The 15000-nt window shown below is 39.8% G+C and overlaps 2 protein-coding genes across 8 annotated transcripts in view; one reads left to right on the top strand and one right to left on the bottom strand.

Annotated features, from left to right (window-relative positions):
* The window catches only part of usp8 (ubiquitin specific peptidase 8), a 15801-nt gene extending 7544 nt beyond the window's left edge, over positions 1 to 8257 (bottom strand). The window contains exons 1-10 of one of the 3 annotated variants that reach the window (XM_058750890.1): positions 8108 to 8257; positions 6057 to 6175; positions 5117 to 5261; positions 4504 to 4589; positions 4274 to 4409; positions 3851 to 3893; positions 3606 to 3762; positions 2525 to 2687; positions 2150 to 2291; positions 1191 to 1390 (exon numbers count right to left, since the gene is read on the bottom strand). In XM_058750890.1, coding sequence (XP_058606873.1) covers positions 1191 to 1390; positions 2150 to 2291; positions 2525 to 2687; positions 3606 to 3762; positions 3851 to 3893; positions 4274 to 4409; positions 4504 to 4589; positions 5117 to 5261; positions 6057 to 6160 — 1176 coding nt within the window. In that variant the 5' untranslated portion in view covers positions 6161 to 6175; positions 8108 to 8257. Of the gene's footprint in view, positions 1 to 1190; positions 1391 to 2149; positions 2292 to 2524; positions 2688 to 3605; positions 3763 to 3850; positions 3897 to 4273; positions 4410 to 4503; positions 4590 to 5116; positions 5262 to 6056; positions 6176 to 8107 lie in introns of all 3 variants that reach the window. The other 2 variants (XM_058750888.1, XM_058750889.1) reach the window with 2 other exon arrangements.
* A 394-nt stretch (positions 8258 to 8651) lies between these two features.
* The window catches only part of gabpb1 (GA binding protein transcription factor subunit beta 1), a 12891-nt gene continuing 6542 nt past the window's right edge, over positions 8652 to 15000 (top strand). The window contains exons 1-4 of one of the 5 annotated variants that reach the window (XM_058750898.1): positions 8652 to 8831; positions 13307 to 13414; positions 13816 to 13983; positions 14997 to 15000. The exon at positions 14997 to 15000 is cut by the window's right edge and continues 191 nt beyond it. In XM_058750898.1, the coding sequence (XP_058606881.1) occupies positions 13307 to 13414; positions 13816 to 13983; positions 14997 to 15000 (280 nt within the window). In that variant the 5' untranslated portion in view covers positions 8652 to 8831. Of the gene's footprint in view, positions 8842 to 8944; positions 9316 to 12380; positions 13007 to 13038; positions 13197 to 13306; positions 13415 to 13815; positions 13984 to 14996 lie in introns of those variants that run through there. The other 4 variants (XM_058750897.1, XM_058750901.1, XM_058750899.1 and 1 more) reach the window with 4 other exon arrangements.

The raw sequence follows: 15000 nt of genomic DNA, 5'->3' as shown, positions 1-15000 counted from the left end.
AGAAACAAAACAGCATCATGTATGTATGTATAGTTTAATACAAAGGACCGAAAACTGATCACAAAGAGTACTTTTTCATTTAAAAACATGAGATGCAGTGCGATGCAGAAAAACCACCATAAAGTTTCGAGACATGTTTTTTAGAAGTTGAACTCATACGTGGCTTTCTAAACATGCGGCTCTCTCGTGCTCCGCTGACACCTAACATTCAAATACAACGCTTTTGCATTCAAGTGTGGGTTTTTTTGACAGCCCTAGTGTTGATCGCCAAATAAAAATGTGAATTTCAAATATTTGTCAAAGTCAAAATAAAAATCCACATTTGAATGTTAGGTGTGCGTCAGGCAGCTTCATCAGCGGAGCACGAGATGTGAGGATGATGTAAGTGTCGTTGCATCTTAATGTCTTCATCAGCTGAAGCCACTGGATGCGGCGCTGCTGCGCTGTTCATTAGAACATCAATGTGGAGAAGATCTTGTTTACATTACCGACTTTCTGGCATTATTTTGTCAGTCATAAGCAGCACAGGTATATTTGTAACAATAGCCAACAATACACTGTATGGGTCAAAATTATCAATTTTTCTTTTATGCCAAAAATCATTAGGATATTAAGTAAAGATCATGTTCCATGAAGATATTTTGTAAATTTTTTACCGTAAATATATCAAAACTTCATTTTTGATTAGTAATATGCATCGCTAAGAACTTCATTTGAACAACTTTAAAGGTGATTTTCTCAATATTTAGATTTTTTTGCACCCTCAGATTCCAGATTTTCAAATAGTTGTATCTCAGACAAATATTGTCCAACAAACCATACATCAATGGAAAGCTTATTTATGCAGCTTTCAGATGATCTATAAACCTCAATTTCAAAAAATTGACCCTTATGACTGGTTTTGTGGTCCAGGGTCACATTAATTAATTATATTTGGCTTATAAACATTTGTTTTAAACATTATGCACTTTTTTCACAGATAGTCGTGTTATTTTATTGCTCTGAAGAAAGGTGCATTAGTAATATTTTGCTCGATGCGCCCTCTTGTGGCCTCAGGAGAGAAAACAAAAGCTTTTTCCCCCCAACTGAAATTATTCCTTTTAAATTTGAATAATATTTGAATATTGATAATATTGAAGTACAAAATGTGAATTTAGTTTTGCAGCCATCCTGACAGCCCTGTAACTCACCTGTGGAGTGTGTCGGGGCGAGGCGGGGGCGTCTGCTTTAGCGGGTTGTGTGAGCGGCGCGGGCGGTTCTGGCGCCGGTTCTGCGGCTGGTTCTGGCGCCGGCTCTGGATCCACGGTTCTGCCGTTGAGCTGCACGGCTGCAGGCTCCTCACACACACTCACGGGTTCGGGCTCCTCCAGCGACGGGTACGAGAAGTTGACTGAAATCACAGCAACAGCTTCAATGCATTCACTGAGATTAAGAACATTCACACCAAGAGCGAGAACTATCAGCATCCACACACACACACACACACACACACACACACACACGCACACACACACGCACACACGCACACACACACACACGCACACACACACACACTCACACACACACTCACACACACACTCACACACACACTCACACACACACACACACACACACACACACACACACACACACACACAAGAGCGCTCTGGATAGTCTAAGTGCAATGTTTTGTCATCTGTCGCTTTAAATGCTCGAGCTCTTTAAAGTGTGCTGGATTCTGATTGGCTGTTAATGGTTTTATGGTTCATCAGATGGAAAATATAGTTCTGAAAGTGATACCAATGATATTGTTCCTTTTTAATCAACACTTGAATGTAGGTAAGCTTCATAAAAAAAGCAACATTTTGAGCAAAAAGCTGAGAAGATTACGTTTTTATTTATATGCCGTTTATTGTTGACGACTGCAATATTTGCATATGCATGCATGCATTCGAGATCGCTGGTTTCTGCGTCTTCCTCGACTGTGTTTTTAACAGAGTGATTCTAGACTCGTTCAGGAGATGCGTGATAGCGCCCCCTAGCTATAACTGTGAAAACACGCAAACCCAGAAGATTCTGTTTTTGGTGGGGAAAGAGTTCATATCCACAATGCATATTAGGATGTATCGGTGCATGATAAATCATACGATGTGTGTATGCTGAGACTCACGCTGGGGCAGGGTGCTGGCCGTCTGCTGTCGGGGGGGTTTGACTTTAGCGTTGCTGGTGTACATCGGGTAAAAGAGCAGCCAGCTATCATATCCTCCATCCAGCACCAGAGGCTCACTGCGCAGGATCGTACTGCTGTCCCACTGCACACACACACACACACACACACATCAGATACGACACACACACACATCAGATACGACACACACACACATCAGATACGACACACACACACATCAGATACGACACACACACACACACACACACATCAGATACGACACACACACACATCAGATACGACACACACATCAGATACGACACACACACACACACACACACACACTGAGCTGGAGATAACAGTACCAGCCTACAGTACCTTATAGAGAGCATCCTTCAGACTCTGTAGAGTGGTGCCCAGTTTGAGATCAGCGACGCAGCTGAACCAGTCCAGCAGAACCACGTAATCCACGAAGCCGCGGCGCTTCCAGTCGTCCAGAGACACAGCGGGGAGCTTCAGCTCGATCTGGTTCACCGTCACCCTGACCATCAGCAGCACACGAGAACATTCAATCTCTTCATACATGAGTACAGAGAAAGAACACGTGTAGAGCGGCACTGGGTTCTATCCGCTGAATAACCGACTGGGTGTGGCTCCCGAAAACAGAGGCGGGGTTTAACCCAAGTGACCGGACACAGGATTATTATAGTTAACTAAAACTAAAACCATTAAAAGATATTTTTATAATTTGAAATAAATGTTACCTTCAATAAAACAAAATATAAAAAAAACACTTAAAGCTAGTTGCAGAGGCAACATTTGTCATTTTCATTTAGATTAACTTTATGTACTAAAATTAGTGCTGTCAAATCATCAATCGCATCCAAAATAAGTTTTTGTTTACATAATATATGTATGTACTGTGTATATTTAATATGTATATATAAATACACACACATGCATGTATATATTTATATTCATATAAATTATATTATGTATAAATATATTTAATATATGCACACACATATATTATGTAAACAAAAATGTTTATTTCGGATGCGATTAATCACGATTGACAGCACTAACTAAACTGAAATAACATTTTAAAACTATACAGACATAAGAAAATGACAAAACAAAAATCACAAAGTTAAACCAAAATCAAAATCAAAAAAATCTTGATACTAAAATAACACTAATTGGAGGAAACCAGCATATATCATCGTCACTTCACTAGACGTTATGACATTCTGATGAAAAGACCCTAACCCTAGAACATTTTTATAAAATGAAACACACACAGATGAATCTTTCACAATAAGTTGCATGCCGACTTCACCATTATTATTCTAGATTGGCTCGCATGCTGTAGAAATGTGAGGATGAGGATGGTAACGGGCCAGATGAGAGGAGAGTGTGTGTGTGTGTGTGTGTGTGTGTGTGTGTGTGTGAGATTCACCCCGGACTGATGGCCTCCTCAGGAACGCTGATGTACGTCTGAGACGGGACACACATCTGAGACTCCTCGAAGTCCTGTCTGCTCCGCGCATCCATCACCAGCACGCTTATACTGGGATCCTTCATCAGCTGGAACAGATCCTTAGCGCTGATGCTTCCTGACGGGACAGAAACACACGTCACACACACACACACACACACACACACACACACACACAGAGACGAGTATGACAGTCCACAGCGTACCTTTATCACATCCGGTCTTACTGTTATTGGGCTCCTCTTTAACCTGCTGTAAAACACACACACACACAAGCAAAATGAATTATTAACAAATAACTTCAAAACACATGTGATGATGGCCTGTAAACTTTGAACATTGACCTGTTTAACTGATCAAGGGATTAAACGTCAAAGAGGAGATTAAAAACATATGTAGCTATGGCATATTCATATTGCTCCTTTTTTAGCAAATAAACTCGTCACATGTTCAAGCTCGTAGTAAGTTTGCATCGAGTCACACAGAAGCTGATACTGGGTCACAACGCAAGCTGGTTCGTGTAATCTGAGCTGATCAGCAGCTGAATATTGTGTGTTTGATGACACACTGAACACACATCAAATCACATGATGAAGCCACACAGAGTGATGTGCTCTCCAGTCCTGCACCTTCTTATGGTCCGTCTTCTCTGAAGCTCCTCTCGGTGAAGCACGGACATCTTTTTCAATTCTTTCTTCTCGTCGACTCTTTTCTTCCTTCCTCTCTTTCTCTTCCAGCTGTTTCCGCACTTCTACTTCCTCATACCTGAGAGAACGACACCAGCAGGTGAACAAAGCGCTTGTGAGACAGAAGAGTGTGTGTGTGTGTGTGTGTGTGTGTGTGAGAGAGAAACACTGACCGGAGCTTCAAACTCTCTGAAAGCTTCTCTGCCTCCTCAATGGCTTTTTTAAAGCTGGTTGGTCCGAGCATAGACAGGAAGAAATCCTGAACGCAATCAGACGACAGCATTGACGGACAGAACACGCATCACATTTCACAACATCTCAGCGTTCACACCATCAGCCGAATAATCATACAAATATATGACCACAAAACCAGTCATGAGGGTCAGCTTTTTTTAAATTGAGATTTATGCATCATCTGAATAAATAATCTTTCCATTGATGTATGGTTTGTTGGACAATATTTGTCTGAGATACAACTATTTGAAAATCTGGAATCTGAGGGAGCAAAAAAATCTAAATATTGAGAAAATCACCTTTAAAGTTGTTCAAATGAAGTTCTTAGCAATGCATATTACTAATCAAATTACTAATGATTTTTGGCATAAAAGAAAAATGGATAATTTTGAGCCATACAATGTATTGTTGGCTATTGCTACAAATATAGCTGTGCTGCTTATGACTGCTTCTGTGCTGCAGGTCACATATAAGTGTATAATACACACTGATCTCATTCCCAGCGCTCACGTCTCCACCATTACAATCTCCCACAATGCACTAGGGCTCTACCTGCTGCTGCTTGAAGTCCGGTCTCTTCTTGATGAGGTCATAGACGGTCAGATACTTCATGTACAGGACATAAGCTTTCTCCTCATCGCGGTCCAGACGACACTCCTCAGCCGCCTTGAAGATCTTGCATGCGCTCTGGACGTAGCTGAAACACACAAACATCAGCGTCTGGTCAGTGTTTCAGAAAGCATCGTGAGCACTGACCGCTGGAGCCAGTGTCTCTACCATCGACTCACGCTCACGATGCTTTTGAGAAATCTGTCGCCACAAATGGAGATGTTCTGTAATCAATCAATGTGTGACGCACGATATCTGATCCTTCAGTTTGATGACAGTAACGTTCGAGATCCTAACAATACACGAAGCTTTTCATCAGAGAGCCACTCAGTGGTGCTAATGATCGGTCAAACTGACATTAAAGAATCATTAAAGAGGGTGAAAAGTGTGAATATCATTAAAACAAAACCTGACCAAACCAATTAGTTTATCTCTGGTTTTATGTTGGGACTTCAAGAGACGTTCACCCAAAAATGAACATTTGCTGTTATTTACTCACCCTCAGATCATCCGAGACGCAGGCTCTAGATTACAGTAATAATGCTGTAAATAATGTTCAGTTTCTTGCACAGACTGATCGTTTCTCTTCATACGACCTCGATATATCATCAGGAGACGTATTCTCTGAAACGCTTTTATTGATCCTCAAAGCGCCGGCACCCATTGACTTGTGTTTTATGAATCACACGATTCACGGTTTCACGGCTTCTTTACTGTAACTGAAGAAGAAAAGCCTCCTACATCTCAGATGATCTGAGGGCGAGTAAATAACAGCACATTTTCATTTTGGGGGGAACCGTCCCAGTCATAACGTCATGAAAACCCGTCAATCAGCAAATCAGACCCGGATCACGTGTGCTTTAGATTCACGCGAGTATCTTACTGTCTGGTGCTGGTTTTATCCGGTTTGATTTCTGCTTTCTTGTTCAGATCACCCAGCGATGTGGACAGATACAGGTCCTTCACTCCGGTGGACACAGACGGCATTTTCAGCTCATATTCCTGCAAACATCCAAAATCAGACTCACTACATAATCAGAGTTCAACATGATTCTGATGATCCATGACTGAATAATTACACTAACTACAGACAGTGCTGCGACGGTTACTCTGGAAATGAAATGCGTTACAGATTACTCTTTTTAAAATATAAGTAGTGTAACTGTTTCAGTTACTGTATTAAAGTAACGTAACTGATTACATTTGATTACTTCTCCAAATTATTCTAAGCACAGCACCACGAAATCAGACTTCAGCAGCTCTTCTTACTTTGAGATCGTTCTGAGGTTAAATACAGATTTAAAATCATAAGATATAGTTTAGTAGCTATGATACTGTTTTTGAAATCAAATATCTGCACAGTTATGACAGAAAACACCGGCATCTAACGATGCTTTGGGAAAAAACTGTTAATCTTAAAAAATAAAGCATATACACAAACCCAAACAGGAAATAAAACAGTTATTGAATAAGCATGTGTCCTAAACTCCTGAAACATTAGTGTCTCATATTTTAAAGCAGTCAGTGCAATTTGGGAAAGAAATCAATGATATCTGCCTGTGTGTGTGTCTCTGTGTGTGTGTGTGTCTCTGTGTGTGTGTGTGTGTGTGTGTGTGTCTCTCTGTGTGTGTGTGTGTGTGTGTGTGTGTGTGTGTGTCTCTCTGTGTGTGTGTGTGTGTGTGTGTCTCTCTGTGTGTGTGTGTGTGTGTGTCTCTGTGTGTGTGTGTGTGTGTGTGTGTGTGTCTCTGTGTGTGTGTGTGTGTGTGTGTGTGTGTGTGTGTGTGTGTGTGTGTGTGTGTGTGTGTGTGTCTCTGTGTGTGTGTGTGTGTGTGTGTGTGTGTGTGTGTGTGTGTGTGTCTCGCCTCTGTGTGTGTGTGTGTGTGTGTGTGTCTCTCTGTGTGTGTGTGTGTGTGTGTGTGTGTGTGTGTGTGTCTCTCTGTGTGTGTGTGTGTGTGTGTGTGTGTGTGTAAATATTCAGATGTAACCCCTATGTAATCATTAACAATTTCATAAGTAACTGTAATTTAATTACATATTTTTTTTCAGATTAGTTACATTTATTTTCAGTAACACTTTATTTTAAGGTGTCCTTGTCACACGTTACCAGTGTTGGGCAGTAACTAGTTACTAGTAATTTAGTTACTGTAATAATATTACTTTTTGCAGTAACTAGTAGTGTAAATAATTACTAATAAGATTTCAGTAATAATATTAAAGTTACTTTCCATAAAACAGCTTAGTTACTTTTGATGCCTCAACCCCGCTGATTTAAAATCTAACAATCAAATAATTCCTAGATTTATTTTCAAATGATGAGGCAGAAATATGCTGTTAGTAACATTCTAGAAGAGTTTTATCTGGAAGATACACAGTTACAGCTTCTGTGGGGCGTGAAGGAAAAGTAATGTAACTAATAGTGTAACTAATTACTGTTGCCAGAAAGTAATAAGTAAAGTAACAAGATTACTTTTGAAAGGAGTAACTAGTAATGAGTAATATATTACATTCTTTGAGTAACAAGCCCAACACTGCACGTTACATGTACTTACTATTATAATAACAATAAATTATACATAATTACATACAAGTAACCCTACGCCAAACCCTAACCATATAGTAAGTACAAGTATTTAATTATTATTACTCAGTACTTAAATATATATAATTACACTGTAACAAGGAAACCTTAAAATAAAGTGCAACCTTATTTTCTAACTAAATGACGTAACGCCGTTACATGTAACTAGTTACTCCCCAACACTGACACAGAGTAAACAAACCTCTGATCAAACAATCAGAGAATAATCAGATCAATGAGAGAATAATCAGAGAGTAATGCTGAGATCATAAGACTGATGACACTCAGAACTACAGTAAACACAGAACTGCTGTTATTTATGATCGGCAGCATCGCAGTTAAGCGTGTCAGCTCACCCTGAACACACCGTGAACTCAAATCCTGTCAGGAACACGCTGGAATCAGCAGAAAAGCGCAGAAAAGTCAAGTTTATCCGAGCTGAAGACAGTAAACAGCCTCGAACTGCTCGATCAAACGCGGAAGTGCGCGGATTCAAACCGCGGAAGCTTTATTTAAACACACGCTGCGTACACACGCAACTTTAAAGCGCTTGACAAAAAACAAACAAACGTGTGTTTATATATTCACACATACATATATATATATCATATAAATCACCTCTGTGCGTTTAAACTCTCGTTCTTACTTCATTAAACACTGGTTTCTGCCAGCATTGTTTGACACGTTTATATTTAGTTTGTGAACTGCTGCATTACTGATATAAGCTAAATATGACATGATGAGACTCATAATGTAGCGTCTCCTGCGCGCGAGTCAGCTGATCCGCGTCAGTGCGCATGCGCGCTGCATTCACTCCGCTTTACAAGAGTTTAAATAATAGAATCGCGATAGAATATACATTACACAAAATTAATTTATAATAATAGACAAATAGCGCTCCGGGGGCTCGCTGCAGCAGAGGGTGAATGTGGTTTATTGATCGTTTAGTTCTCTATGCTCTTTATACTGGAGCCTGTGTGCGCGCCCCCGCGCCCGCGCTCGTGCCCGCGGCTGTATTATTGTCATCTGGGTTTGTTTCATTTCTAACGGATTCGGTTCGGTTCAGGTTCTGTTCAGACGGTAAGAAACAGTAAGTTCAGCGTGATCGCGTCCGCCGGATGTGGAAGTTGATGAGTTTGTGGGTATTAATATTTCCTCTTCCTCCGGAACACGAGCGATTTCCTGTTTATTGCTTTTAACGGACTGCGCTTCACATCAGCGACGAAGATGATGATGAAGATGATGATGATGATGATGATGATGTTTTAGGCCTGAGATGAAGCGCTGCTTCTCATGTAATCATGTATTGTAGTGTTAGATATAAAGCGTTGTTCGCAGCTTAAAGAATAAAAGAAGAATAAAGAGCTGAGCATCAGCAGATGAAGAATAGCTCAGGCTTCAGTCTCATCGCTTTAGTGTTTATCAGTGTTTTAATGCTAGAAGCCGGTTTCCAGGATGGCGTTGTTACAGTGTTTGTCAGTAACTAGTTACAGTAATAATATGTGACCCTGGAGCACAAAACCAGTCATAAGGGTCTTTCTTTTTCTTTTTTTTTAATTGAGATGTATGTATCATCTGAAAGCTGAATAGATAAGCTTTCCATTGATGTATGGTTTGTTAAGACAATATTTGGAAATCTGGAATCTGAGGGTGCAAACAAATCAAAATATTGAGAAAATCATCTTTAAAGTTGTCTAAATGAAGTTCTTAGCAATGCATATTACTAATCAAAAATTATGTTTACGGTAGGACATTTACTAAATATCTTCATGGAACATGATCTTAATATCCTAATGATTTTTGGCATAAAAGAAAAATGTATCATTTTGAGCCATGCAATGTATTGTTGGCTATTGCTACAAATATAGCTGCTGCTTATGACTGCTTCTGTGGGATGTGAAAGAAAAAGTAATGTAACTAGTATTGTAACCATTAACTACTGTTGCCAGAAAGTACTAAGTAAAATAATAATATTACTTTTGAAAGGAGTAACTAGTAATACATTACATTTTTTGAGTAACGAGCCCAACACAGGTGGTTGTTCCGTTAAACTGTGGTATTTGTGGTAAAACCTGGTAACTATTGGTGAAATAACATCTCCTCAATACATCAGTGACACTATGATTGATTTAAAACAAGCTTTAACACATTAAGAAATTATAAATATTGCTAAAAATAGCTGAATTGATAAATGTATAATTTCCTATAAGAGACTACCCTGCTGGAAACACAATAGAACATGTAATGGATTTAAAGGGAGTTGTGTTGGTTTTAATGGAAACTATAATGGTGTGCACTGGTATGTGATGGATTATTGGTGGGATGTTCAATCCTGTTGGAAAAATGCCCAAAACACACTATAAAAAGGAATTTTGTAATGGTTTTACTGGAAAAAGCTAATGGTATTTTAATGGGATCCACTGGAATTTCTGGGCTTCTATTGTTCTTTGTAGCAGGGTATTACAGTAAACCATTAATATTTTAAAGGAACATTACATTAGAGACATGATGACACACTAGCTTAGCTTTCTATGATGCAGCTGGCAGATGCTTTGCAGAAAGTGACTTCATCCTCAGAGAAGCTCCTCATCACATCAGCTGCCTGTAGTGTTTCTGGCTCGAGGTCACGGGTTGGTTTCTGCTGCGCTGCGCTAGTCTCAGAGTCGAGAATCAGGCCTGTTCTGTGTGAGCTGCTTCGGACGAGGTCATCTTAAATCACCGCAGAAAGTCCCAAATTAATGTCATGGCATTAAATGTTGCATGTACTGCAAAAAACCCAAAACATTTATATATGATATTCTAAATAAATATGAATAATTTAATCAAGATGCCTTTTCTTGAGATGCAAATGTTGAATGAAGTGAGTTTATGCTTAAATGCTTAAAACATGAGTAAAAGGAGAATAAACATTTGTTTTCCCCTTGAGTTAAGATTTTTCTGAGCCTTTTGGCAGATATTTGTTTTTGCTTTAATCATAAACTCACTTCAGTTTGATACATTTCTCAAAAAACAAGACTTCTTATTTTAGGTCATTTTCCTTCTCCAGTAAATGCATCTTGATTTAAAAATCTTTAGTCATTTGCTGAGGAAAACAAGACAAAAATACTAATTATATGTTTATTTTTTTAAATGCAAATCTGTTGGAAGTATTTTCAAACTTTGCTAAAACCAGACATTTACACGTAGAGAACATTCCTTTAAAATTATTCCTTACATTTTCTTTATTTGGTCTTAAAAAGTCTTAAATTGATCTTCATAAAACCTGCAGAAACCCTGTTGTGTGTGTGTGTGTGTGTGTGTGTGTGTGTGTGTGTGTGTGTGTGTGTGTGTCAAGTCAAGTCACCTTTATTTATACAGCGCTTTTAACAATACAGATTGTGTCAAAGCAGATTTACAGTGTTAAACAGGAAAATAGTGTGTCAATAATGCAGAAGGACAAGATTAAACACTCAATTTTCAGTTAAAGGCAGTTCATTATTGAATTCAGAGATGTCATCGTGCAGCTCAGTTCAGTTCTAATAGTATCTGTGAGTATAGTATATCTATCTCAAGTCGATGATATCACTGGAAATGAAGTGCCCCCAACTAAGCAAGCCAGAGGAACCAGAACTCCATCGGTGACAGAATGAAGAAATAAACCTTGGGAGAAACCAGGCCAGGCCCATTAAAAGCAGGACTCGTCTGGTTCCCGTGGTCTTGTCCCGATGGCTGTCTAGATGACGAGGTCTTCACTGGGCATCTGTCTCTGGGGCTCATCTAGTTGTCCTCGTCTCCGCTGACGTTCAGGGCTGTAGAGGTCGTCTCTAGGTGCTGATCCACCATCTGATCTGGATACGGAGTGGATCGGGTGGCTACGGTGACCTCGGAATAAGAAAGAAACAGACTAATATTAGCGTAGATGCCATTCTTCTAATGATGTAACGAGTACATCGTGTGTTATGGGGAGTGTTCCCGGTTCCGGTTGATCTAATTAATGCAGCCTAACAATCCTTTAACGGATTTGAATAATAGAAGCGTATTAATGTGTTATGTGTAAGCCAGGCTAAAGAGATGGGTCTTTAATCTAGATTTAAACTGACAGAGTGTGTCTGCCTCCCGAACAGTGTTAGGTAGACTGTTCCAGAGTTTGGGTGCTAAATAGGAAAAGGATCTGCCGCCCGCAGTCGATTTTGATATTCTAGGTATTATCAAACGGCCAGAGTTTTGAGAACGCAGCGGATGTGGAGGACTATAATGCGATAAGAGCTCGCTCAAGTACTGAGGAGCTAAACCATTCAGGGCTTTATAAGTGATTAACAAGATTTTAAAATCTATCCGATGTTTGATAGGGAGCCAGTGCAGTGTTGACAGAACCGGGCTAATATGGTCATATTTCCTGGTTCTAGTAAGGACTCTAGCTGCTGCATTTTGGACTAACTGTAGTTTGTTGATCAAGCGTGCAGAACAACCACCCAATAAAGCATTACAATAGTCTAACCTTGAGGTCATAAACGCATGAATTAACATTTCTGCATTTGACGTTGAGAGCATTGGTCTAATTTAGATATGCTTTTGAGATGAAAAATGCAGTTTTACAGATGCTAGAAACATGGCTTTCAAATGACAGATTGCTATCGAACAGCACACCTAGGTTCCTGACTGATGAAGAAGAATTGACAGAGCAGCCGTCAAGTGTTAGATAATGTTCTAGGTTATTACATGTGGGGTTTTTAGGTCCGATAATTAACACCTCTGTTTTTTCAGAATTTAGCAGTAAGAAATTACTCGTCATCCAGTTTTTTATATTGACTACGCATTCCGTTAGTTTTGCAAATTGGTATATTTCCCCTGGGCCGCAAAAAAATATAGAGTTGAGTATCATCATCATAATGTCAGTCCTGTCTTGTGTTTCCCCTCCCCTCGTGCCCATATTTGGTTTGTTCCTGTTCCTGTCATTATGAGTTCTTTAGTCTCCAGCCGTGTTTGATTTGTTCCCCACCTGTTACAGTTCTCCTCGTTTGATTTCGTTCCATTCATAAGCCCTGTGTTTCCCTGTCATCTTGTCGGTTGTTAATTGTTACTCGTGTGTTCTGCATTCCTGCTATTCCAAATAAAAGTCTATGTTGGAAGAAACTCCTGGCTCCAGCAGGACCGTGACACATAACTGTGAAAGCTAACACCATGTTTCCTAATAATATCTCCCAAGGGTTACATTGTAAAGCGTGAAAAGTAACAGTCCTAGTACTGAGCCTTGTGGTACTCCATACTGCACATCGGTATGATACCTCTTCGTTCACTGCTACAAATTGATGGCGGTCAGATAATTACAATTTCTAACCATTCCAATGCACTTCCACTAAGGCCAACAAAGTTTTCTTTTCTGTTCAAAACAATGTTGTGGTTGAAGATCCAGCTAAGATCAAGTAGCACTAAGAGAGAGATACAACCACGATCAGATAAGAGCAGGTCATTTGTAACTCTAATGAGAGCACAAAGTTTGACACGCAAAGTGTGTGTGTGTGTGTGTGTTCTGATGTTACACCATGACTGAAATGCATGTCTGTGGCTGGTTTCAGATGTCTCTGGTGGATTTGGGGAAGAAGCTCCTGGAAGCCGCTCGGGCCGGTCAGGACGACGAGGTCCGGATTCTGATGGCAAATGGAGCTCCGTTCACCACTGACTGGGTGAGTGTGTGTGTGTGTGTGTGTGTGTGTGAGAGAGAGTGTGTGCATGTTTTTTGACATATGAGGACACAAATTTGTATAATGACATTATACAATGACACAGGTATTACAGGGAGAAGGTGATTTGTAAGGACATTACCCCATATCCCCATATTTCAAAAGGCTTATAAATTATACAGAATTAGTTTTTTTGAGAAAGTAAAAATGCAGAAAGTCTCCTGTAAGGGGTAGGTTTAGGTGTAGGGTTGGTGTAGGGCGATAGAAAATACAGTTTGTACAGTATAAAAACCATTACGCCTATGGAGAGTCCCCACAATTCACAAAAACAAACGTGTGTGTGTGTGTGAGTGTGAGAGAGAGAGTGTGTGTGGTTTACGGTCTGCTTCTCCATGTGTCTGCAGCTGGGCACGTCTCCGCTGCATCTGTCGGCTCAGTTCGGTCATTACTCCACCACAGAGGTGCTGTTGCGGGCCGGCGTGAGCCGAGACGCCCGCACTAAAGTGGACCGGACGCCGCTACACATGGCTGCGTCCGAGGGTCACACACGCATCGTGGAGCTGCTGCTGAAGGTGAGCGACCAGGGCTGCGTTTCCCAAAAGCATCAAAAGCCTAAGTTGATCGTAGCTCCATTGGTTTCAATAGGTCTATGATCTACTTAACCCTTTTACTGTCACCCCGTTTTAAACACTGATGTGAAAGTGCACTATCCAAGCTTAAATTATTATAATTCACGAACGGCAACTTGTTAGATGTACCATTTCCATGAGAATGCAAAGTCCAATTTTAAAATGGTTTTCACAGGAGAAATTTTGAGATTTTAAGCTTTTAATTTATATATAATTTATAATGATTTCTAAGGCGTGATAGGGAAAAAACCAACGAAGAAAGACTTTTTGTGACATGATGTAGATTTTTGAGGTGCACTCTTGTCATAAATGAATCTGATACTTTTCCTACATAATTTGTAACAAATAAACAGTGGTAAAATACAGTCAAACCAAAAATGATTCAGATAGACACTAGATATCATTTTTAATATTTAGTTTTTACTAGTGTGTGCAGGACACTATAGTTCATTTATATAAGTGAGGATAGCAAAATAGTGAACTGTGACATATTATTCCCAAAATTCTTCATACACTTTGACCTGACCATGTTTTTTTTTACATACCTTTCTATTAAAGTTATCTGACATCAAGATGAATTTGTTCTGACACAGTTTAACTCGTATTGTATTACCATTGTCTAAACTATAGCAAATAAACTGTGATAATGTGAGAAATGTTGAAAGTGTCTGAATAAATTTTGGTTTGACTGTATCTATTTAGGAGTCTTAGACCTTTCCAACGATATAGAGTTTGTCACGATTAGATTAGGATTTATTAGTAATGTAGTGAAGTAATCGTAGGCTTCCTCTGAGGTTAAGAGGTTGAGCTTATGATGCTTTTGGGAAACGCAGCCCAGCGCATTACGGCCCGCTGGCTCTTTGATGTTTGACTCGTGGTGCATTTGCTGTAATTTGCCTCTTTAAGTGTGGCCTTTCATCATCCAACAATGAGTCCATTCATGTGTGTTTGTGCAGCACG

This window comes from Onychostoma macrolepis, chromosome 18, assembly GCF_012432095.1.
Source record: "Onychostoma macrolepis isolate SWU-2019 chromosome 18, ASM1243209v1, whole genome shotgun sequence".
Lineage (NCBI taxonomy): Eukaryota > Metazoa > Chordata > Actinopteri > Cypriniformes > Cyprinidae > Onychostoma > Onychostoma macrolepis.
The sequence above is the reverse complement of the archived record's forward strand: the minus strand, read 5'-3'. Positions and strand labels throughout refer to the sequence as shown.